Below are 24,421 nucleotides of genomic sequence, written 5' to 3' on the forward strand. Positions count from 1 at the left end.
GCCATCACACATTCCATTAAAGGAAGAGCTGTCTTCACAGGAGGAGTCATCACACATTCCATTAGAGGAGAAGCTTTCTCCCCAGGAGGAGCCATCACACATTTCATTAAAGGAAAAGTTGTCTTCACAGGAGGAGTCATCAGACTCTGGCAGGAGGGAGAGCAAGGAGACGAGCAGTGAAGCAAAAAATAAAAATAAAAAAACAACCAAACCAACATGTCCTGACGTACATATGTGTCTGTGAATGTATATGTGTCTGTGAATATATATGTGTCTGTGAATGTAACTGTACACTTCATCAGGATCTGTACTCCCTGTGAATAGATCCAAGGGCCTGTGTTGCTAAGCAAGCTTCCGGAACATTCTTAGTCTCTGTCTGAAGGGCAGTTGCTCTGTATATTTGCCAGTGCGATTTGCTGGAGGGGTTTTAAAGTAATACTGGCCGGTCTCGATCTCCATGTTGACAAACAAAACGCTTCCCAGTCTTTTCCCTCTGGTGTTTATATCCCATCTTGATGACTATTTTGACATGGGTTTCATGGTATGACTGTGTGCCTACATATGCGCCTATGTCTGTGTGTAGTGTGTGTGAGTCTGAGAGAGAGAGAGAGAGAGAGAGAGAGAGAGAGAGAGAGAGAGAGAGAGAGAGAGAGAGAGAGAGAGAGAGAGAGAGAGAGAGAGAGAGAGAGAGAGAGAGAGAGAGAGAGAGAGAGAGAGAGAGAGAGAGAGAGAGAGAGAGAGAGAGAGAGAGAGAGAGAGAGAGAGAGAGAGAGAGAGAGAGAGAGAGAGAGAGAGAGAGAGCGCGAGATTATGTGTGTCATTGAGTGTGTGTGGGCTGCCAACCCTGATGAGTAAAATAGAGCAGTGGTGAGTTGGGACAGATGAGCCAGAGGAGCAGTCACCACTCTCACACTGTAATATGGGTTAGCAGCAGAGACCCTGTGTGTGTGTGCACATTTCTCTCTGCATCTGTGTGTGTCTGCACATTTCTCTGCGTCTGTGTGTGTGCATTTCTCTGCATCTCTGTGTGTGTGCATGCATGTGTATGTTGTGTGTGTGTGTAGGAGAGGGAGAGCTCTGAAATGTGGGTTAGGTTTGGTAATCAGGCCAAGCCTCTGATGCTGGCTAACCCAATCAGATTTCATTGGCTCGTCACTGATTTAGATTGAATTGGGGATTGTGTTCAGACATGAATAATGGATTTAACTCTGGGTTGCGCTGCTGTCATTGCAGTGGGATCATCTTCATAGTCTGTGTGTGGTACCTGTGTGTGGTACCTGTGTGTGTGTGTGTGTGTGTTGGTCTCCGTGTGTGAGGAGTTTAACATCATTGTGTCCTTGTGTGTGTGTGTGTGTGTTTTAGAGAGTGGATCAGCCATCACTGCCTCCTGCCTCGGTCTGGAATGCTCAGTCTCACCTCCTGCTGGCCAAGCAGGCAAGCCAGTGCCTGGGTACGATGGTGAGCACACACACACACACACACACACACACACACACACACACACACACACACACACACACACACACACACACACACACTCAGACAACTACACAGATGCACACACACACACACACACACTTACACACACACTAAACCAAGTTGTTTCCTTTCAGAACACCGATATGTATGTCATTGTTTGTATAAAATGATCGATGAATATGAAATATATAAACACATTTCCCTCCCTCCCCATGACACACTCTCTCTCTCCCGCTTCTCTCTCCCTCCCTCTTTTATCTCTCTCTCTCCCTCCCTCTTTTCTCTCTCTCTCTCTCTCCCTCTGCCTGTCATTCTCTCTCTCTCAGTCACTGTGATTGATGATGACATGCAGGTAGTGGAGCCCAGGATCCTGGGAAATATTGTCGTGAAGTAAGTTTCATCTTCAGATCTTTGGTCTGTCTGTCTCTCTCTCAGTCTGTCTGTCTCTCTCCCACAGCACCTCACAACATGCAGTCCCAAACATCTGAGCAGAATTCAAAGCTGAAAGAAAAGAAACTGTCGTATTCCCTTCGTGTATTCAGCCACATCCCCTACCTAGTCTCTGCAGCTCAATGCTACTCCTACACTCCCCAGAATGAACACCAGTCCCTACACCCTCCATCCAAGCTATGAGAGTATCACTGTGGATCCCCAGAAGGACTTCCTGTGTCCTCATATCAGTCAGTGTGTTTCAGAACAATAGATGAAGCTTAATTGTGTGACAGTTAAGCAGGGCTTAAACAGGGCCCACACAGTCCACTATAGTTCTTTCATCTGATAGCTTTTGAACCAGAAAAGTCTCTCTCCCTCTCTGTCTTTCTCTTTCTGTCTCTCTCCCTCTCTGTCTTTCTCTTTCTGTCTTTCTCTCTCTGTCTCTCTCCCTCTGTCTTTCTCTTTCTGTCCTCTCCCTCTCTGTCTTTCTCTTTCTGTCTCTCTCCCTCTCTGTCTTTCTCTTTCAGTCTTTCTCTCTCTGTCTCTCTCCCTCTCTGTCTTTCTCTCTCTCTGGCCATTGAAACCCCATCCACTTGGGGGATGTGTGACGCGTGAGCCGGAGAGCTGCTCAGAAGCCTTTTATCTGGGAACAAATAGCCGTCTGGAGTTCCCCGGAGCTCTGCGGAGGAACGTAACCTCTGGCTCCTGGGGTGGAGGCGTCATGGAGCTCTAATGGCCGACGTCTCAGACGATGTTGCGTGTCTCCTCCTTTCACTTTTCTTAATTTTCCCCTTCTCTGTCTTTTTTTTTCTCGTTTTTCTTTTTTAAACTCGTTTTGTGGCTGGAGGGTACGTCAGGAACCTGTGATGCATAATTGACACTGGTTTGTTTGAGTTGGGCTTTCAGTGATTATTCTATTATTGTTAGGAATGGAGGATTTCACTCTATCTCTGAGCATTTCAGATACTTTAAACACTAATGTTAAATGAGGGCCAGCGCTGTGGCCAGCGCAATGTTTTATTAATCGCTGACTCCAGGCTATGATGCACACAGCCCGATTGGTGCGCTCACTGTTAACTGAGTTGGAGGGAGCTTTCTAAATCGACATCAACACTACCAATTTGTTCTCCAGTGTTACACAAAGAAAGAAGAGGACCCTAGTGAGACCACTACCCTGTGGCTACCCAGAATGCATCATTATCTGTAGAGAAGAAACCCCATAGCTCCTCCACCAGTCAAATTCTTTAAATAATGGTCAATTGACAACCTTATGTGGAGGCGTCTGACTAGGCGAAGAGTTAGCCTGATGTAGAACACACTTTTAGTTGCTTTGTCCAAGGAAAAAGGCACTAACTCAATAACACGTACCTCCTTCTATCTCTGTCTTTGTTTTTCTTCCCTCCATCTTAGACTTCCATTACCTCCTGGGGCGGCTCTGTCACTGTGGCGAAATGCTGATTTGTTCAGGAAGCTGTACTTTACCAGGTTTACGGTACGTCTCACGTTTAGCATCAGTCACTGAGCCTGGCTTGGAAGACAATTGGGAAGAGTTTAGCACATCCCTTGTTCAGTTATGATCATTGTTCATCAAGTAATAATACAATTAGTGAGAAACGCACGGCATTGAATCCATGTGAAGCTACATCAGTCACTTTTGTGGAGCATTTGTGGAATGCTACAGGGAGAAAATAAAAGGAAAGACTTTTGTACCTTGGTGTGGTTGAAAATATTGTTTAAAAATGTAACAATGCCATCTAGTGGTGAATGATCCATTCTGCAACAGCCTTTGGTTTGACTTACTCTGCTTCTTCCTTCCTTTTCTACCCTCTGCTGTGTGAAGGGTTATTATGACACCATGGACGCAGGCTTCGTGGATGAGGAGGGCTTTCTGTACATCATGTCGCGGTCTGATGACGTCATCAACGTTGCAGGCCACAGGTTGTCTGCTGGAGCGCTGGAGGAAGTGAGTGGATGGTCCCAGCAGCTGTAGTGATGATGAAGACCTCTCTCTCTCTTACGTTGTGCATAAAGTCCTTTTTTGGCTCAGCACAGGACTGATCTGCCTACTGACAGAAGACCCTCTCTCTGTGTGTGTGTGTGTGTGTGTGTGTTTTAGTCAGTGCTGTTGCATGCTGGGATAGCGGACTGCGCAGTGGTGGGGCTTGAGGACTCCCTGAAGGGCCACGTTCCGCTGGCTCTGTGTGTGCTGCGTAGTGGTGAGGCAGAACCGACCTCTTAGAACCTCTCATGATCCAGCCACTGTTTACTCCACCCTGTCCAAACAGCGGCTCCATCATGCATAAACATGGCCTCTGTTTACTCCACCCTCCATCATGCATACACATGGCCTCTGTTTACTCCACCCTCCATCATGCATAAACATGGCCTCTGTTTACTCCACCCTCCATCATGCATACACATGGCCTCTGTTTACTCCACCCTCCATCATGCATAAACATGGCCTCTGTTTACTCCACCCTCCATCATGCATACACATGGCCTCTGTTTACTCCACCCTCCATCATGCATAAACATGGCCTCTGTTTACTCCACCCTCCATCATGCATACACATGGCCTCTGTTTACGTTTGGCCAAGATACAGCAAAGATGGCTAGCCTCTCTAGAGCTTCTGTCTCTCTTCATGTGAAGATACTTTTGTGCAGATGTGGATATAATGGAGTGTCTGTGTGTTTATGTGTGTGTGTGTATGTGTGTGTTTTCACAGACTGTCAGAAGAGCCAGGAAGAGGTTGTGAAGGAGATTGTGAGTGTGGTCCGTGAGACGATTGGGCCAGTGGCTGCGTTCAGGAACGTTCTGTTTGTTACGGGTCTGCCCAAGACGCGCTCAGGAAAGATCCCTCGCTCCTCTCTGGCCAACCTCGTCAATGGAAAGCCATATAAGGTACCCTCTCCCACAGCACTGGTAACACACACACACACACACACACACACACACACACACACACACACACACACACACACACACACACACACACAGTGAAACGAATGGCTCCATGTCTGCATGATACGGTCCTTGTGATATACCAAGGTTGAGGTACACTTCACAAATAAAGTTGTTTTTTTGTGGGGCACAGAAGTTAAAAACTGCTACAGACCAAAACAAAAGCCTAAAATGGTTCTACAAAGAAAGTATACAGTGTGGCAGTATGTATGACACCCAGGTAATCAAATCCATACATTGTGAATAGCACCTTGGCCAAGCGGTTGGGCAACAGGAGGACTGTGCAGATACAGCTACAGAGCTAAGCACTGCTGGTCTGGGCTGATAACTTCCACACTGAGCTGTTTTGAATAAAAATGACAGGATGGCTAAAGTAAAATATGGAGGCTATAGATGATTTTTTCTGGGCGTAAATACTTTAACCAGAGGACTGAAATAATAACAGAGAAGAAATGGCTGTGCTTAAAAGTGTAAAATGTGTAGATGTTTCTGAACCTGATCCTTTTTTTTTTTCTTTTAAATCTCTGACTACATTTAGAGAGTAATTTCTGTTCTTCTAGCAAAGAATGGGCTGTAGAAGACATTGATTCTGATTTCCTTATAACAGTCAGTCACTGAAACAAATGCAGACCCATTTTGCCTTTTGCATTCATTCTGCAGGCTAGGCCAATCACTGAGACAGTCATCTCCCATCAGTAGGTTGACACAGATGTTCCTATGATCCATGATGAAGATGCTTATGATAAAATGTCTGTGTCTGTTCTTTGCACAGATCACTCCGACCATAGAGGACCCCGGGGTGTACAAGGACATTGAGAAGGCAGTGCAAGAGAATCAGAGAGGACACGGACAGTGACACACACACACACACACACACACACACACACACACACACACACACACACACACACACACACACACACACACACACACACACAAGCCTATCAGAGCAAGCCCTCCAGGAAACCACTTGAATGTTCTCTCTCTCTCTCATATAAACAGAGCACTCTTCCTATAGACTGCACAAACCTTTTATGGTGACCTGATCAGTATTATGATTTTAACTTGATTCATATGCAGTCTCACACACACACACACACACACACACACTCCTTCTATAGGGTATCAGCCCTAGACAGACATTGAGAATGTTTACATTGTTGATCATCATTGTCGCATCATTGCTTATTGGTAAATCAATCAAATGTAGTGAACCTTTCTGGGGATATCCTAGCGTAGCTATGTCAGTTATCGGACAGTGTCAAACATCGGCCATTCTGTTAAACAATCAAAATGCTAAGTTTAATAATGGATTAACATGACAACGTGAATGTTTGCCGATAACACACGCCGTCCGATAATTAACCCCGTTACGATATAGAACTATGTTTCTGTAATGGCCGAATCATGAGGAGAGCAATGGTCATTTTTAATACTAATGAGAATCAAATATTAACATTCGTTTTATATTCAGAGCTGCTTTGCACAGGCGAAACTGCCAAAGCTGCAGTATAGTCAGGGGAACAGACATTCACTTCTTTGACATTACTTTTTATTGACAATGAAAATTCAGTTTGATCACCACATAGTTTTGACCAAAATACAATCAGTAATAAATAAAAAAATGGACACAAAATAAAATGTTTTGTTTCTTGTTTTTTTTTGTTTTGTTTTCTCTGTTCGTGCAAAACAAGGCTATGTAAGGCCAGGGCTGAGTTGCACTCACAGGCAGAACTCAAAAACGAGAACGACGGGAAGGAGGTCTGTAAAAGACGGGGGACCCCTGGCGACTCCTACAGAAAACCAAAGAGTCAACAGTTACACTTAAGTTAGTCACAGCAAGCAACAGGTTTTTTTGTCTCTTTAAAATCGATCTGGACTTCAATTTTTTTTTTTTTTTTAAATATCTTTTTTTTTTGTATCTTGATTACACACTCTACGTTCACTATGAGCTAAGCAGTCTGTCCTTTTTTTTTTTTTTATAAAGAAGATTTTCTGTCCTGGCTACGGTTGAGTTTTGGCAGATTGAACACCAGTACTGAGGGGGCCTGGTGGTCTGGGAGTTTGCTTACAGTTGGAGGTGACTTGCTGTAGAAGTTGCTCTTTCTGTAATATAGTGAGGCCTTCGCTGTGATGCGGGGCTGTTTGATCCATGTCGTTTGTTTTTCATCCTGGTTGGGTCAGTGTGCTTGTGGTCTTGTGAGTACAGCAGGGCTTGTGGATCGCGCCCTGGTTCCTCTGCTGTGGTCGGTTCTTTTAAATGTCCATTTCTAGGGTGTCTCCGGAAATGGAACCTGGTTCTCACCAAGTTTGCTTCAGACACAAGAGGAGGAACTGTACAAATGTTCAGTGTTAGGACAGAGAGTAGAGCGTCCGGTTCTAGTGCAGAATCTGTCTCCAGGTTCTTATGTACTCATAAGGACTACGTGGGGCGGGTTGGGGAGAAAACTCAAATAAAAATCAAACTACATCTTACAAAATGATCTTGCTGTGGGACAGGAGAAACATTGAAAGAGCAGCATATTTTTTCTTTTCTCTGTTCTTCGAAACCATAACATTAGGAACGTTATTTGCACAAACTCTGAGTATGTTTTATCATTTTTTTTCTTTTTTTTTAATATAGATGTGTGTATATATATATTTATATTTATATTTAAAAAACAGCATATTTATATTAATTTACAGATAACCTACACCTCTCCTGTAGAAGAAATACACAGTACATATGCTCAACAAGATGGGACATGTAAAAGGTATAAACGGTAATCAGGGTGGCCTGCAGGTCATTGATCAGCACCGGTGGAGGGTGCCCAGGAGTGTGGACTTGGCTTGTAAGTGCAGGAGGGGGATTGAGGGTAGGGGGTAAGGGGGCGTCCGACTGCCACCCCCCCTCCCCCTGACCCTCCTCTTCCCATATGCAGTCCTCTCCACGAAGAGGGCGCTTCTTGGCAGTGCGTCATATCATCATTTTTGTTTTGTCTCTTGGCTAGTTGGCCTGTACACTGGCGTTGAGGTAAGACTCCATGTTTCAAGGTTCGAACCTACCAGAGAAGGAAAAAAAAAAAGCTTGAGTTTAGAACACTGTATAGGACAAACATACTACACTGTATAGGAAAAACACACTACACTGTATAGGAAAAACACACTACACTGTAAAGTGAACATGGGTCATTCTGTGTGGATTCACCTAAAGCCTTCTAGTTGACTATCTCAGAATTTCCTATTATTTTTGTACATGCACCTACACATGGTACATTTGTAGATGGGTTTCAGAAATGTGGCTGATTACACATGTTGTAAACTACATCTGTATCAGTGGATATGTGTGAAAACATTTACTAGATCATAAACAATTAGTAACACTTGTAGCTTGACTTTAACCTTGAGATCTTGAGTGTATGCCCCCATTTACTACTGTGTAAGCTTTTGCTAGCTGGTTGATGTTAGCATATGTATGGGCCCCTTACAATGGGGGCAGCATGCTAATTCACTGAAGCATATGTACCCTGGTTAAAATAGCATATGTAGCTGAGCTCTTGGCTGCTACATATTAGCGAGCTAATCCGGCATAAGCATATGCAGCCCAGGTAAACTGGCAGCAGATGAAAGGCTCTCTGTGGCGCTCTGGTGACTGCTGACAACTGCTCCTGACAAGCCAGATGGGAACAGTCCTGAGACGACCGCCTCAGTCAAGGCTGAAGCTTCATCAGTGCTTTCAATGGAGTCTGCAGTTGTGGAGCTGCTTAGGGTTAGAGAGGGAGATCTGCTATTTACCTGCTTTCATTTGACTTACATACTATATTTTTCTAGTTTTCTAGTAAGAAGTTCTCACCTCTTCTGTATGTCCATATGTTATGATTATAAAACTAAAACTAAAATCTTACTATTAGTAAACAGTGTAATGCGTTTGCAGATGCAGTTTAATGGACCTGGAAACCAATTTATGTTTGTTTACGCTTTGACCCCCGTCATATGTTTAGCTGGAAGTCATTTTGTTTTCCAATGTTTAGCACTATATTGGACTCTGAGGTAGCATGTGTCTCTGTGTGTGTGATTGTGTGTTAAACATGAGCGTTTATGACTAGATGTCATGTGTGTTTGTGCACACTTCAGCTCCGTGTGTGTGTGTGTGTGTGTGTGTGTGTGTGTGTGTGAGTGTGTGTGAGTGTGTGAGAGTGAGTCACACTCACAGCGTAGAGCCTCTCTGCGGTTCAGAGTTTCAGCAGGAGTAGGTCCTCACAGTGGAGCTATCCAGCCGCTGCACTGCTGAGGGGCCGACTGTGGAGAACAACACACACACACACACTCAGTCAGTCAGTGTGTGTACAGCCATCCCATGTGTGGACTGGATTCACTGTGGTGTGTGCACATTCAGATTGGCATTTTTATATGTATGCCACGACATTCATTCACACTCACACACACACACACAATCACTTACTCACTTGCATGCACACACTCACACACACTCAAGTATCAAACACACACATTCATGCATATATTACTCACATTCTTACTTACCGCCATTCCCCACATACACGTGTGTGTGTGTATACACACATATACACACACATACACAAACACACACTGACACACACATACAGTGCATTCAGACAGTTTGAAGACCTCTTCACTTTTTCACATTTTGTTATGTGGCACCCTTATGCCAAAATCATTTAAATTCATTTTTCCCCTTCTTCAATCCACACGCAAGACACCATAAAGAATTTTTTTGCAAATGTATTAAAAAGGAAAAACTAAAATATCACATTGACATAGGTATTCAGAACTTTTGCTATGACACTTGAAATGTATCTCAGGTGCCTCCCATTTCTCTTGATCATCTTTGAGATGTTTCTACACTTTGATTAGTCCACCTGTGGTCAAATTAACTGATTGGACATTATATAGTCAGGTGTGTGACTCAAGCCATGAGTTCAAAGGAACTGCCTGCAGAGCTCAGAGACAGGATTGAGTTGAGGCACAGAGCTGGGAAAGGCTGCTCTGAAGGTTCCCAAGAGCAGTGGCCTCCATAATTCTTAAATAGAAGAGGTTTGGAACTACCAGGACTATTCCTAGAGCTGGTCGTCCGTCCAAACTGAGCAATCGGGGGGGGAGAAGGGCCTCAGTAAGAGAGGTCGCCAATAACCCGATGGTCATGGTGGCTGAGCTCCAGAGATCCTGTGTGGAGAAACTTCCTGAAGGACAACCATCACTGCAATGCCGATATGGGCTTTATGGCAGAGTGACCAGATGGAGGCCTCTCCTCAGTGAAGATACAGGAAAGCCAGCCTGGAGTTTACAAAAAGAGCCCCTAAAGGCCTGGTGATGGAGGCATTGTGCTGTGGAGTTGCTCTTCAGCGGCAGGGACCGGGCAACTGGACAGGGTTGAGGGAGAGCTGAACGTAGCAAAGTACAGAGACATCCTTAATGGAAACCTCGTCCAGAGCACTCAGGAACTCAGACTGGGCCAAAGGATCACCTTTTAACAGGACAGTGACCCTAAGCACACAGCCACGGCAAATGCAGGAGTGGCTTAGGGACAACTCTGTGAATGTCCTTGAGTGGCCCTGACTGCTTGTTGACAGCTTGTTGCGTCACACCCAAGAGGACTGTAGGCTGCCAAAGGTGCCTCAACTACGTAAATACTGAGTAAAGGGTCTGAATAAAAACGTTTTTCCTTTTATAATAAATTTGCAAACATTATGAAAATTCCTTTTTTTGCGTTGTCATTACGGGATATTGAGTGTAGACTGATGATGGGAAACATAAATTCAAATGATTTTAGCAAAAGGCTGACACAGCAAAATGAATGAAGTGAAGTGGTCTGGATACTTTCTGAATGCACTGTAAAAATCTGCTTCAGATATTACTCACATGCTTACTTGTACACACACATATATAAAACACACACACACACACACACACACACACACACACACATACATACACACGCACACCACCACACACATCACAAATGGTTAGTCAAAAATGCCACCCAGCCAGCAAAGCCAAGACACGCTCACTCAGCGGACCCCTGTGTGATCAGGGCCCCCTGTGGAGTGAGTGGGACCTCCAGCGGTCGGGTGTTAATCTCCAGAACAGCACCAACAGAGAGAGAGAGAGAGAGAGAGAGAGAGAGAGAGAGAGGCACGGGGACAACGGTCCAATAACACGGAGGGACGGGCACAACGGTTAAAGGAGAACACCGGCCAGAACCTGAACTCGGGAACCGAGGGTGAGCCGTACTGGAACCTTGAGCCGCATGGGGGGGCGGAACCTGGAGATGCTGGTTCTCGGATGCAAGCTCAAGGCAATAGTAGAACCCACACTGGCCCCTGGGAGAGACATTTGAAGGGTTCTAAAGAAAGGGAGATCATGGCCTGAGTTCTCTTTTAACAGCAAAGGGGGCAGGTAAAACAGAGATGGTGTAGAGATATTTATGTGAATGTGTTTTTCAGATATATATGATGATACTTAAGAAGACTCAAGCAATATGGACTGTAGACATTAAATCCGTTGTGAAAGCCTTAGTGCCTAAACTGAACAGAATGTAATTATGACCAGGATGATAGGTAACTATTTAACTTAGTGCACTGTTTGGATGCTGCTGCTGTATCGTGTGTGTCCTTCACCTTCTCAGCCACTAGGGGGCTGAAGCTGAGGAGATATCAACTGGGCTCCACTTACTTCCCTTTCCCTTTTTGCAGATCAGAAAGCAATATGGCCGAACTCTTCTACAATCAGTCAAGTGGCTCGGCAAACACATCGCCATATTGCTCACACACATCACAGGTTCTTTCAGATCTCCAAGAAGGGTAGTGGAAGGCCGTTGGGAGGTATTCAACTTAAATCCCCTATAATGAACTCCCTAGCAGAAAGGCTGCAGAGAGAGAGAGAGAGACAGAGATAGAGAAAGAAAGAGAGGGAGAGAGAGAGAAAGAGAGAGAGAGAGAGAGATGACAGAGGGAGAGTGGGGAACCGCAAAGATTTAGGGGGGCAGGGGAGAGGGGGTTTGGGGGGAGCGAACGCCGCACATGGGCCAGAGCTCCTGGGTATATCTGACCTTGAAACCAGTCCAGATACATGTCGTCTGGACTGTCATCCAGCACCTCATACAGGACTGCACAGCCGCAGCCCCAAGCCAGAGAAAACAACAGAAACACAGTCAGAATGTTCCAGCGCAGGTGTGTGTGTGTGTGTGTGTGTGTGTGTGTGTGTGCGCGTGTGTGTTTGTATGACGGTGTCTGAGACTGTGGACTGTAGGTGTGCATGCTTAGTTTACAAATGTTCCCAAATATTTTAATTAACTTAGGTTGACTGAGTCATTTCCATGTAAACTTAAAATGATGTCATCATATTTTAAAGTTATTTATATGGTTGTTTCTGAGAGAGTGTGGGAGTATGCTGATAGGTCAACGACTGTGTGTGTGTGTGTGTGTGTGCTCGTGTCTGCTGCTTCCACCCAGACCCACTCAGAGCAGGTAGTGGGAAATCAGGTGCAGTACCGGCGCTCACCTTCGGGGGGCATCCTGCGGTGTCCAGAGGTGGTGAGGCGGAACCCGGCGGGGAGTGTCTCGGCAGAGCCGGGCATCATGCTGATGCCGTGGATGTCCCGCGGGGGGAACTGCCTCCTCCAAGAGCCTCCATGGTAGTCCTGGGCATCAATGAGAGAGAGAGAGAGAGAGAGAGAGAGAGAGAGAGAGAGAGAGAGGGAGAGAGACGGAGAGAGAGAGAGACAAAGAGAGAGAGAGAGAGAGAGAGAGAGAGACGGAGAGAGAGAGAGAGAGAGATATGGAGAGAAAGAGACAGAGAGAGATATGGAGAGAAAGAAACAGAGAGAGAGAGAGATGGAGAGAGACAAAAAGGAGAGGGAAATAGATAGTTAGAAGGTGGTAAAGAGAAAAGGGAGGTGAGACAAGAGTTATAAAAAACCTTTATAAAAAAAATCTCCACCTCTCCAAGAGTCGTTCTTAGTTTGATTGGCCTCCCTCACACCACCTCTATCTAAATGTGGCCACACTGCAGGGGAGTTAAAAAGAAAGGGAGGGAAAGAGGGTGGGAGGGAAAGAGGGAAAGACAAAGAGGGTGGGAGGGAGAGAGAAAGAGGGATAGAGTGTGGGAGGGAAAGAGGGATAGAGGGAGAGAGAAAGAGGGTGGGAGGGAAAGAGGGATAGAGAAAGAGGGTGGGAGGGAGAGAGAAAGAGGGATAGAGGGAGAGAGAAAGGGGGTGGGAGGGAAAGAGAGAGAGGGGAGTAAAAAGAAGCAGGATTTGACAAAGAATGGGAGAGATAAAGGAGTCAAGGGGATTTGACAGAGAGAGTTGGAGAGATATAGGAGTCAAGGGGATTTGACAGAGAGAATGGGAGAGATATAGGAGTGAAGGTGATTTGATAGAGAGAGTTGGAGAGATAAAGAGGTCAAGGTGATTTGACAGAGAGAGTTGGAGAGATATAGGAGTCAAGGGGATTTGACAGAGAGAATGGGAGAGATATAGGAGTCAAGGGGATTTGACAGAGAGAATGGGAGAGATATAGGAGTCAAGGTGATTTGACAGAGAGAATGGGAGAGATATAGGAGTCAAGGGGATTTGACAGAGAGAATGGGAGAGATATAGGAGTGAAGGTGATTTGATAGAGAAAGTTGGAGAGATATAGGAGTGAAGGTGATTTGACAGAGAGAGTTGGAGAGATATAGGAGTCAAGGTGATTTGACAGAGAGGGTTGGAGAGATATAGGAGTCAAGGTGATTTGATAGAGAGAGTTGGAGAGATATAGGAGTCAAGGTGATTTGATAGAGAGAGTTGGAGAGATATAGGAGTCAAGGGGATTTGATAGAGAGAGTTGGAGAGATAAAGAGGTCAAGGTGATTTGACAGAGAGATCGGGAGAGATAAAGGAGTCAAGGTGATTTGATAGAGAGAGTTGGAGAGATAAAGAGGTCAAGGTGATTTGACAGAGAGAGTTGGAGAGATATAGGAGTCAAGGTGATTTGATAGAGAGATCGGGAGAGATAAAGGAGTCAAGGTGAGCAGGAAACAGAAGGAGAGTTGAGGAGAAGGGGAGAAACATCAGATGAAGGAGAAGTAAAAGTTAGAGTGACAGTGACTATGCTAGAGAGAGAGAGACAGACAGACAGCAGTGGGCAGAGGAAGAGAGAAACAGACAGGCGGCGATGGAGGGGTTGGCAGAGAGATGGTGGTGATGTAGAGGAGGACAATATGTACAAAAGAGAAAAGATGTACAGAGAACAGCAACAGACGGAGAGAGAGAGGGAGAGAGAGAGAGAGAGAGAGGGAGGGAGAGAGAGAGGGGGAGGGAGAGAGAGAGGGAGGGAGGGAGAGGGGGAGAGGGAGAGAAAGCGAGAGATAAAGACGGTGACAGATGACACAAGCAGAACAAGGTGCAGGCAGGAGAGGAAAAGGAAATGCTATTTCACTGGGCTCCTGAGATAACTGCGTAAACAGACTCACTGCGAGGGATTCTGAGAGGACTGTGTTCATAAAAGATAATTAAAGATTAAGGTAATTAAAGCCAGTGGTTTGCACAGAGTTTCATCATTGGCTGCCCAGGCATAATGAGACAACCTCAAGCTATCTGGACCTCTTTAAAAAAGGGTCACAGTTTGCACAAGGCCTATTGTGAAGGATGGTTAGACTCACAAGATACAGTATATATAGCGTACAAGGACACTCTAGTGGCTCAGACTGTTCTCAGCGGGGAGTGTGATGATTGACAGGTGGTGCTCACCTCGTCCAGCCGTCTCTCTGTGCCCAGTGCCAGGAGGTTGTTGTACTCCCTCTCCAGAATCTGACGTGCCTGTGGAGTAATCATCTGGTTCATCAGAGCTGCTTAACTGTATAATACTGAACATGCACGTTACTGATGGGGAAACGCACATTATATATACAGTATTTATTATACGGCTCTTCAGAATGTTCCAAAATGTTCTGTTGATTTGAATAGGCCACCCCAACGTTTGCAGGTCTGTAATTTCTTGATATTCACTGCTGCGAAAAGTTAATGGCCGCTGTCATTGGCAACGAGTTCTGTGCTTCTAATTCACATCTTTCAAATCATTCCGCAAGTAGTCCGGTCATTTAACGTAACGGAAAGTCATTGTAACTTGAAGTCAGCAAGTAATAGGTTGCTACGCAACACCTGAAACTTTAAAGTTCTATTAGCCTGAAGAACAATTTTTTCTTAGCGGAAATCAGGAAACGGCAAAAAAATCATTAAAAATAGGTATTTTGGAAGAATGTCTTCAATCGTTTTGGCAAGTAACCGTATAATAAGCGGGATAATGTATAGTCCGGCGGTCATTATCTAAAAATAAATCCCGACGGGATGAACAGGACCCCGACGCGCAGCGGAGGATAGGACAGTGAAGATTCGACAGGAGATGAGAAGGTGAGAGCGATTGGGAGTGGACTCAGGCCGGACTCAACCCTATGGCCACTGGACCGTGTATGGTGTGGTATGGTATGCTGATGGCATTATTAAGGGTTAGTCTTGGCTCATCTTTGCAGAGTGGGAATGTGCCAAGTCGATACATTAGTTTCATCAGAGCTACTGTATTTCTACCCAAGCGTTTGAGGATAGTTATGTGAATAGCTGTATGTGAATAGCTGTATGTGAATAGCTGTATGTGAATGCAATGAATAGCAGCTGTAGTAGTGTGTGGTGGTGTGTGTAGGGTAGTGTGTGTAGGGTAGTGTGTTTTTCCTACCTGAGTGTTTGAGGGTAATGGTTAATGGTAGATGTAGTCAGGCCCGGGGTGGGTAATCGGGAGAATCGGGAGAGTTCCCTGTGGGCCGCTTCACTTCTGGGCCGGTCGACAATTTTATTTTTTGACATTTGTCACGTTAGTCCATCTTCTCTTAAAGTAGGCTACACACGTTCCGCATTCTGACACCGCAGCCTCTGCATGGGTTGTACCATGCGAGGGAGTTCTCCCCTCACAAATAGAGTTGGTTGGGTCCATAGCCCGTCTTTTCCAAAAAGTTTTCTAAGACTACCGATAGCTAGGCCGGCCTGGCCCTACCGCAACGATACGCGTCAGGGAGGATGGATGGGAGGAAGAGGGGCTGAAAAAGCCAGGTTGAAAAAAAGAAAGGCATTGGAGGATGCCTGCCATGCTGCCAAATGTGCCAAGCTTACCGATTTATTTTCAAGAGAACAAACACAAGAGGCAACTGGTAAAGAGAGACAGAGGCCTAATGATTAGCAACGTAACTATTAGGCTAACGTTGTAGCGTTGGTTAATCGTTGTAGCGTTGTCAACCTATTTGCAAGCAAAATATTACCAGAGATGGAGCTTGAAAGCAGGACCTGTTCCTCCTGCAAAAACTGCCATTTGTGTCCATTTAATACTCTCACAGATGCTTATCATGTCAATTAATACTCTCACAGATGCGTATCATGTCATTTGGTTAGCATATAAGTTTCTGTTGACTTTGTCCATCACATAGGTTGCATGTGAGAGAAGCTTCTCAACCTTAAAATTTGTGAAGAATAGGCTACAAAGCTCATTGAGTCAAGACAACTTGGAGACTTTCATGTTAATGTGCACAGAGAAGGAAATCCTCATGTCTATAAGCAATGACACAGTTATAGATAAAGTGGCTGAAACCAGTGCACTGCTTAGGCGGTTACTGATGCTGTAGATGCTGTTGGTGCTATTCGCAATGTAACTGTATACTGTACTGTGAGTTGAACTGTAAACATTTGTTCAATATGCCTCTATGTTGAAGAGTGGGATATGTTTCAAATGCTTTATTTATTTATTTCTGCTTTTGTTAATTTATCAAACTATCCTTGTGGAATAATGGAATATTTTTTGTTAACTTCTCAGCTTAAGTGGATTATTATTTAACCTGGACATTATTTGTTGAACCATGGTATTAATAAAAAAGAAAACTACAGGATAGTAAGAGCTGAACTGTTGCTTCATTTATCCAATTTCCACTACCATGGAAAAAGTGGGCCGGTCTTGGGCCTGAAATTCCCGGGCTGAAAAGTGGCCCCACTCCGGCCCTGGATGTAGTAGTATGTGGTAGTGTGTGTAGTGTAGTGTGTGTGGTAGTGTGTGTAGGGTAGTGTGTGTAGCGTAGTGTGTGTGTGGTAGTGTGTTATTCCTACCTGAGTGTTTTGGTTGGGGATCTGGAGGAGTAGTGCCAGGCTGCTGTAGTCAAAGTTGTCGTCGAGGGCGACGAGGCCACCATGGACACCGCTCTCTAAGAGGATGTTTGCGTAGTCCCTCAGCCCAATGCTCTGGACCCAACGCATTACCCTCTCATTACTCCATACCAGCACATCTAAACACACACACACACACACACACACACACACACACACACACACACACACACACACACACACACACACACACACACACACACACACACACACACAGTTTTTACTTTGTTCATAGTAATCTTATTTGCTATATAGTGGACCGTGAAAAAATGATTTTGAGTGAGATGTTGTAATCTTGCTTACAATAGGTTCAATACATTACAGATAAGAACTGCAAGTCATTGTATTTGGTACGAAGTGATACTTGGGAAAATCTGGTTACACTACACCCTAATGATCTTATCCCAACCTCTACTTAGACCTGCGAGGGGCTCTGATTACCTCTCATCTCATGTTGGCTGTGTTCCCTGCGTCTCTCCAGGTCCTTCCTGTCGTAGTTCAGCTTCTTCAGACCCATGATCCCGTACTGAAGACTCGTCCTGCAACAGCAACCGCCATGCGGTTAGTCCCAGCCCACAGGGCAAACATTAGTGGAGCCATTTTTGGATGCCCTTTTCCAGTCGACTACTTTGTGTGGTGTTGTGCAGATAAACCTGCTGTGTCAGAATGTGGCCTGCAGGGGGCAGTATTGGCCCAGTCTTATCCCATGTGCCGCAGTGATTCAGCTGAGCTTCCCTACCTGTGAAAGCTGTCTACCATCTTCAGGTGCACCCGCAGGTCCTTCTTGGTGAGGTGGTCCAACATGCGCGCGTCCACCAGACACTCCATGAAGTAGCTGCGGTACTGGGGCAGACCCAGGCTCGGCAGCCACTCGTTCCCGATCCACTCGTGGTTCATGTCTCCGTACGCTAACGTCTGTGAGGAGGAACGGCAGCACAGCACAGCACAGCACAGCTCATTAGCATCCTGCACCGCTAAATCCACTTCAGCTTCTGAACTGCTAAAAAGGCGTCATTTTAAACACAGTCAGGGCTGTTCGGCGCCAAAGTATCTTCGCTAAAAAAGAAGAAGCTGTGACATGTGACGCGCTGCGCTGCCTAGGCACTGAGATGGCGAGTCGTAGGTCACGCATGGAGAGCTGCAGCTGCGTGCTCTCAGTCCGTCTCTTGCCCTCGGCCTCCTGTCTGTCCTGTCATGTTCTGACGTTTTGACAGGAGGACACACACACACACACGCACACACACGCCCGCCGCTGACAGACCGCTTACCTGTGACCAGCTCCCTTCCTCCGAGTCCTTCTGTGAGGGCGACCGAGAGGAGAAAAGAGTGTCATTATGTGAAGGCATACTAACATTGGTAGTGGAACTAGAAAATGTATTTTCCAATATAGTTACTCATAGAGAAACCAAAACAACAACCAATAAAACAGAATATACAAACTGTAAATATATTTGCACATTGCTTGAAGATAAATACTACTACACACACATACACACACACACACAATGCAGGCAGACACTGTGACTGAGACTACATACATTTAGATTGAAACCAAGACAGATTTTACTAACACATGCTCACAGATAGAGGACATACATTTCGTTTAAAGGGATCACTGACAGTGACTCCAACAGATTTACTCCATATCTTAATCTACTCTCTGTGGTTGGTGCAGACATGAGGGCGGCCATTAAGTGTCTTTTACAGCCCTTAAAATGCATCTCCCTTTCACCTGGAGCCAATTCCAAAGGGCTACATCATTTACGAGAGAATAAATCCACTGTTAAAGCACCACTGAAATATTGATGAGAATTTTGCCATCGGTCGCGTGAAATTGCCCCGGGGTAATTGGGCCCAGCTGTAATGGTGGGTTTGTCTCCACGCTGGGGCATGAGAAACTGGTGCCCCTGTGGGCGTGATGAGGTTATCCGTGCGCTCCTGCCCTCTGCTGACAGATTACATTTGGTTTGGGGGGGGGGGGGGCAGGAGGTGGGGGGGCGGTACATTAGGGCCAATTTTTTGCCCCCATTTTTCACACAATGCTGTCATCGCAAAAAATATCAGTGCTTTATCAGTGCCAATCTTGCCACCCTCTGGTTTTTGAACATTTGGACCAGAATGTGCACTTAGTAGCCTTTTGTGTTTGCCACATGGGCGAGATCTGAGTGGGAGAAAAGAAAAAGAGCCATGCCATCCTCTCAGAAAATGGTGGGATAACATCTCTTCTTTTCCTTCATGCCTTTATCTACCTGCCACAGCGCTGCCAGGAGACTAAGAGATGGAGTGACGTGCGCTCGTTTGTCTTTTGAAAAACTCGAACGCGAGTCGTGATGTGATTTTCTTTTGTGCTTGTTCAGAAATGACGGCCGGGGCCAGATAAGTCTCTTATCGGGGGTCTCTGTGCCTTTGAGCTAAGTGTCAGACACCTGTTTCACTAACTCCTGTCCCTGCTTATTTACAGCCCAACTTCAACTTCCTTAGATTCACTGTAACTACAAAAATATAACTCACTGGTAAGATATGGACTAGTTACTAATCGCACAAACACGAATCAGCCTGCTTGAAGCAGAACTATTTAGTCACTTTGGATGCATTCTGAATATTATTACTTCACACAGTGGGCAATGTCATCTAATGCCGCTGAATGTTATTACTTCATACAGTGGGTGATGTCATCTAAAGCCACTTGTTATTACTTCATACAGTGGGCAATGTCATCTAATGCCACTTGCTGGACAGTGTGTGTGTACCTCTGGGGACCACTGGTGTGTGTGTGTGTGTGTGTGTGTGTGTGTGTGTGTGTGTGTGTGTGTGTGTGTGTGAGTTTGTGCTCAATGGAAATGTTGCCTTCATTTCTACTTTTGTTATCGGCTACAGACATACCAGAGCAGACGTACTCTACTAGCGCTTACCAACACAGAGAACATGCATGCCTATGTGCCGCGTGTGCACATATCAACACGGACAGAAGGGGAAAGTGTGCAGGTGGGGAAGACTTGGGAGAGAGAGAGGAAGAACACAGCGGGAAGTGTGTGGGGAGAAAGAGAGAGAAAGAGATAGACTGACCGTTTTGGAAGGGGCAGCATAGATCTCCAATTCCTCGTGGGTCACCCAAACATTGCCTGACGGCTAAGCGGGCGTGCCCATTGAAGACAGAAGCCGTCCATCAGGAGGGGCAAGCAGTGTTAAAGAAGAAGAGCAGCACCACTGTAAGCCAATAGTGTTACAGCATCACAGTCAGATGACGAGCAAGCCCCGCCCCATCGGGTCATGGGCCAATGAAGCACAGCACAGGAACACAGTACAGCCAAGACACACACTTACACACGGACATACACACACACACACACACACACACGGACACATACACACACACACACACACACGGACACACACACACGGAAACACACACGGACATACACACACACACACACACACACACGGACACACACACACGGACATACACACACACACACACAGACATACACACACACACAGACACATACACACACACACGGACACACACACAGACATACACATGGTGCACACACTTTAGTCAGTGACAATGTTAAATGAAGACATGCTGCAGTAGTACATTAGTGGCGATGGAGAAGGAACATGCCCATGTTAAACACACTCACTGACCAGCACTGCCTGAGAATGAGGCCGTGTGCATACCAGACACTTCTTCACAGGATCCACTAGGCCTGCAGACAGGCTGACGTGTGTCTCTGTGTCTCTGTGTGTGTGTGTGTGTGTCTGTGTGTGTGTGTGTGTGTGTGTGTGTGTGTGTGTGTGTGTGTGTGTGTAAAAGTGTAAAGTTAGGGTGTAAAGTGTGTTGAGATTCGCCTTATCATGAAAAAGGATAACTGTCTAGTCTGAAACTTCATGGAGTGAGCAGCTGGTGTGTGGGAGTGTGTATTAGTGTGAGTATGTATTAGTGTGAGTGTGTGTGTGTGTGTGTGTGTGTGACTGCGTGCGTGTGTGTGTGTGTGTGTGTGTATACTGTCTGAAATCCCTGTCTATGGGAGCAACACCAGGATGAGTGCTGATCCCAAAGTCATTTTCCCAGGGTTCAGTGCTCCCTCATGAAATATTCACACGGGGTAAACTGGCCACTGAACTCTATTAGACTGACATTTTTATATGAAAAGATTGTGTGTGTGTGTGTGTGTGTGTGTGTGAGTATGTGTGTGTTAGTGCATGTGTGTGTCTGTGTGTGTGTGTGTTAGTGTGTGAGTGTGTGTGTGTGTGTGTGTGTGTGTGACAGTGTGTGTGTGTGTCCATGTGTGTGTGTGTGTGTCCATGTGTGTGTTTGTGTATGTGTGTGTGACCGAGTGTATGTGTGTGACCATATTTGTCTGTGTGTGTGTGTGTGTGTGTGTGTGTGATACCGTGTGTGTGACCGTGTGTGCAGGCAGCAGGTCGAGGCAGGCCAGGGCGAAGGCATCTATTATCAAATGCAGACAGATTGGACAGCAGAGTGTGTGACCATTAGTCAGGCAGCAGTCTGCTCCTCACGGAGAGATAGTGTCTGGCCTTTATCAAACTCTTCAGATGGAACTAATACACACTCTTATCACACAATGCTACCCTATGAGGATCATTATGGCACTGCATCTCATACACTGATCTTAGAGACAGATTCTGGAAGTCATTTACCAGCCCAGTGATACAGGGATGCAGGATATTGTACTCCACATGCAGTGACATTGACTTCAAGGTTATATTAAGAGACAGAGCATGAGTTTAGGTCAAGCTCTAAAAAGGGTAATGTGACTGAAATGGTATTAAAAGTACATTCAGTGAATGTACCTGTATAGAGTAGACAGAGTCTAAAACACATGGTGGCTTTTTCTTTAAAAATCTGCAGTTGTATTTTTTTTTTTACTGTTTAGAGAAAGTCTTGTACAAGACTGCAGCCTGACTTTACCTGACCGTGACCTGCACACACAACTGTGCATCTCCCTACACCACATGCCCATAAATCACTCTCTCTGCATAGGTATGTTGGCTCTTTGTGTGTGTGTGTATGTTTGAGTGTGTGTGTGACTCAGCACATTTGTTACATTGCAATAGAGATGTGCAATAATCATAGCAACTTAAACCTGGCCTGCAGCCCGTGGCATTTAATACCTTGCCAGGTAATGCTGGAGAGAAAAACCCAATGATCGGGGACACACACACATACACACACACACACATTGACCTAAATAATGGAATATTACATTTTGAATGCAACAAATCACAGGCATTGCAGAGAGTCGGGATTGCGGAGGAGGTCACACCACTTACTGGTGTGTCCGTAAAGATGACTGATCTGTATGTGTCTTTGCGTGTGTGTGTGTGTGTGTGTGTGTCTATGTCCATGTATTTGTCTGTATGCACCTTCCTTGTCTGTTTGAGTGTGTGTGTATGTGTATGCTATCTTCCCGAGTGAGTGAGTGAGTGAATGAGTGTGTGCGTGCGGGTGCGTGTGTGAGTGAGTGAGTGAGTGAGTGAGTGAGTGAATGAGTGTGTGCGTGTTTGTGTGCAGGTTTGAGCGAGTGAGTGAGTGTGTGTGTGTGTGTGTATGCGTGTGTGTGAGAGTGTGTGTGTGTGTGTGAGTGTGTGTGTGTGTGTGTGTGTGTATGAGTGTGTGTGTATGTATGTATGTATGTATGTATGTATGTATGTGTGTGTGTGTGTGTGTGTGTGTGTGTGTGTGTGTGTGTGTGTGTGTGTGTGTGTTTGTATGTGCACTCACGGTTCTGGATGTGGGTGGTGCAGAGGGGCTGGTCAGGGACACCATCTCCTGGATGGCCAGACGTAGCTTGAGGCGGTGCAGGGGGTTGCTGATGCCGATCTCCCGCTGGATCTCCGTGTCCGACAGCGCAGACATGATGGCCCCGCTCTTCACGTTGGCACGGCAGGCTGCCACGTACCAGGCGGGCATGCCCAGCCACAGCTGAGGAGGGGGCAGAAGGGGCAAAAGAGAGGGAGAGGAGGGGCAGTTGTTTGACATTTTGTTGGATAATGTACAGTTTTAGCAACTAAATATTCAATATATATATATATATATATATATATATATATACTGTATATATATAGCACAAATATTATATAAAATAATAGCACTAAACACTGTGAGGGTGTTTTCATAATGCTTGTGCTTTTAAAGAGTTATCTAGTAAGACTGCAGCAAACAATATGCATGTTATTCCATACACAGGAACCCAAAGACACTACCGGGAACAGCCAGTAGGTGACAGTAAAGCTCCAATTTTCATCAGTACAGCGTCAATCATAAGGATAAAGCCAAGCCATATGCTAAGGAGGGCTTTGAGTATCCAATTTCCACTCACTCTAATCTAATTGAAAATATATGTGTGACAGTTATATATGTTAGATATATGCTAGTGATGTAAAGTGACAAATATATCTCAATTAAAACACTTTGACAAGAAGCATTGGATAATGAAATACTACTCGAACTGGAAAGGCGGGGTATCTGAGAGAGCCTCAGACCCTGTAGACTGGCAGCGAGTAGAAGCCTATACCTATACTGTTTCTGTTCTGTGTGAATAAGCCCCTCTCTAGGGTTGTGGCCAGGCATAAAGCTTGTAGATGAATTGACTCTGTGACGACTGAAAATTGTACCTTTACTATTTCTATTGTGCGAGTGTGCCTGTGTGTATGTGTGTGTGCGTGTGTGCGTGTGTGTGTGTGTGTGCGTATGTGCGTGTGTGTGTGTGGGCACCCTCTAGCACCATGAAAACAGATGTGCTGTGGAGATCCCAGCCAAATGGACCCTTGTAGGACTCTGCTCTCTCGGGTTTAATAATAGAAAACTGATTAGACAGAAATCATAAAGAGGGGAGCCAGGGAGTAGCCAGCAGCATAATAATCTCATACACAGGCTGATGCTAATATGCTGATCAGTGTGTGTGTGTGTGTGTGTGTGTGTGTGTGTGTGTGTGTGTGTGTGAAACCTGCTTAAATCTGTCCACGCTGTGCCCTACCCATCAGCACAATGCTCGGTTATGTAAGCATGCACTTCCATTTAACACCCATTAGCTATTGTATGTGTGCTTCGCTGTGTACTGGGTAGTGTACTGGGCCTACAGAGTCATTATCTCTCTTCCTCTCTCTCTCTTTTGTGTGTGTGTGTGTGTGTGTGTGTGTGCAAATGCATGTGGCAGAGAGTGAGACAGAGACAGAGACAGAGTGAGACATAGACAGATATAGACATATAGTTAGACAGAGATAGAGGGAGAGATCTAGTGTCATCATATGCTAAGGTTCATAAAACATTGGGTTTTTTAATTGAAAGCCAATGAGACATTGAGAGAGAATCTGCTGACAGAGGGAGA

General features: G+C 45.5%; 2 protein-coding genes across 12 annotated transcripts in view; one reads left to right on the forward strand and one right to left on the reverse strand.

The window, feature by feature from the left end:
- The window catches only part of acss3 (acyl-CoA synthetase short chain family member 3), a 40,375-nt gene extending 33,861 nt beyond the window's left edge, over positions 1-6,514 (forward strand). Inside the window, exons 10-16 of the mRNA XM_031583122.2 lie at positions 1,363-1,458; positions 1,806-1,869; positions 3,322-3,403; positions 3,752-3,874; positions 4,028-4,127; positions 4,638-4,813; positions 5,646-6,514. Coding sequence (XP_031438982.1) covers positions 1,363-1,458; positions 1,806-1,869; positions 3,322-3,403; positions 3,752-3,874; positions 4,028-4,127; positions 4,638-4,813; positions 5,646-5,729 — 725 coding nt within the window. The 3' untranslated portion in view covers positions 5,730-6,514. The remainder of the gene's footprint in view (positions 1-1,362; positions 1,459-1,805; positions 1,870-3,321; positions 3,404-3,751; positions 3,875-4,027; positions 4,128-4,637; positions 4,814-5,645) is intronic.
- ppfia2 (PTPRF interacting protein alpha 2) overlaps positions 6,409-24,421 on the reverse strand; it is a 182,691-nt gene continuing 164,678 nt past the window's right edge. For 5 of the 11 annotated variants that reach the window (XM_031583113.2, XM_031583112.2, XM_031583110.2 and 2 more), the window contains 11 exons: positions 22,816-23,016; positions 20,136-20,198; positions 18,338-18,367; positions 17,809-17,984; positions 17,511-17,608; positions 17,013-17,188; positions 14,622-14,690; positions 12,392-12,530; positions 11,940-11,996; positions 9,064-9,151; positions 6,409-7,914 (listed from right to left, as the gene is read on the reverse strand). In XM_031583113.2, coding sequence (XP_031438973.1) covers positions 9,093-9,151; positions 11,940-11,996; positions 12,392-12,530; positions 14,622-14,690; positions 17,013-17,188; positions 17,511-17,608; positions 17,809-17,984; positions 18,338-18,367; positions 20,136-20,198; positions 22,816-23,016 — 1,068 coding nt within the window. In that variant the 3' untranslated portion in view covers positions 6,409-7,914; positions 9,064-9,092. The remainder of the gene's footprint in view (positions 7,915-9,063; positions 9,152-11,939; positions 11,997-12,391; positions 12,531-14,621; positions 14,691-17,012; positions 17,189-17,510; positions 17,609-17,808; positions 17,985-18,337; positions 18,368-20,135; positions 20,199-22,815; positions 23,017-24,421) is intronic. The other 6 variants (XM_031583115.2, XM_031583114.2, XM_031583121.2 and 3 more) reach the window with 3 other exon arrangements.

The sequence above is a fragment of the Clupea harengus genome, chromosome 16 (assembly GCF_900700415.2).
Source record: "Clupea harengus chromosome 16, Ch_v2.0.2, whole genome shotgun sequence".
In the NCBI taxonomy this organism is placed as follows: Eukaryota; Metazoa; Chordata; class Actinopteri; order Clupeiformes; family Clupeidae; genus Clupea; species Clupea harengus.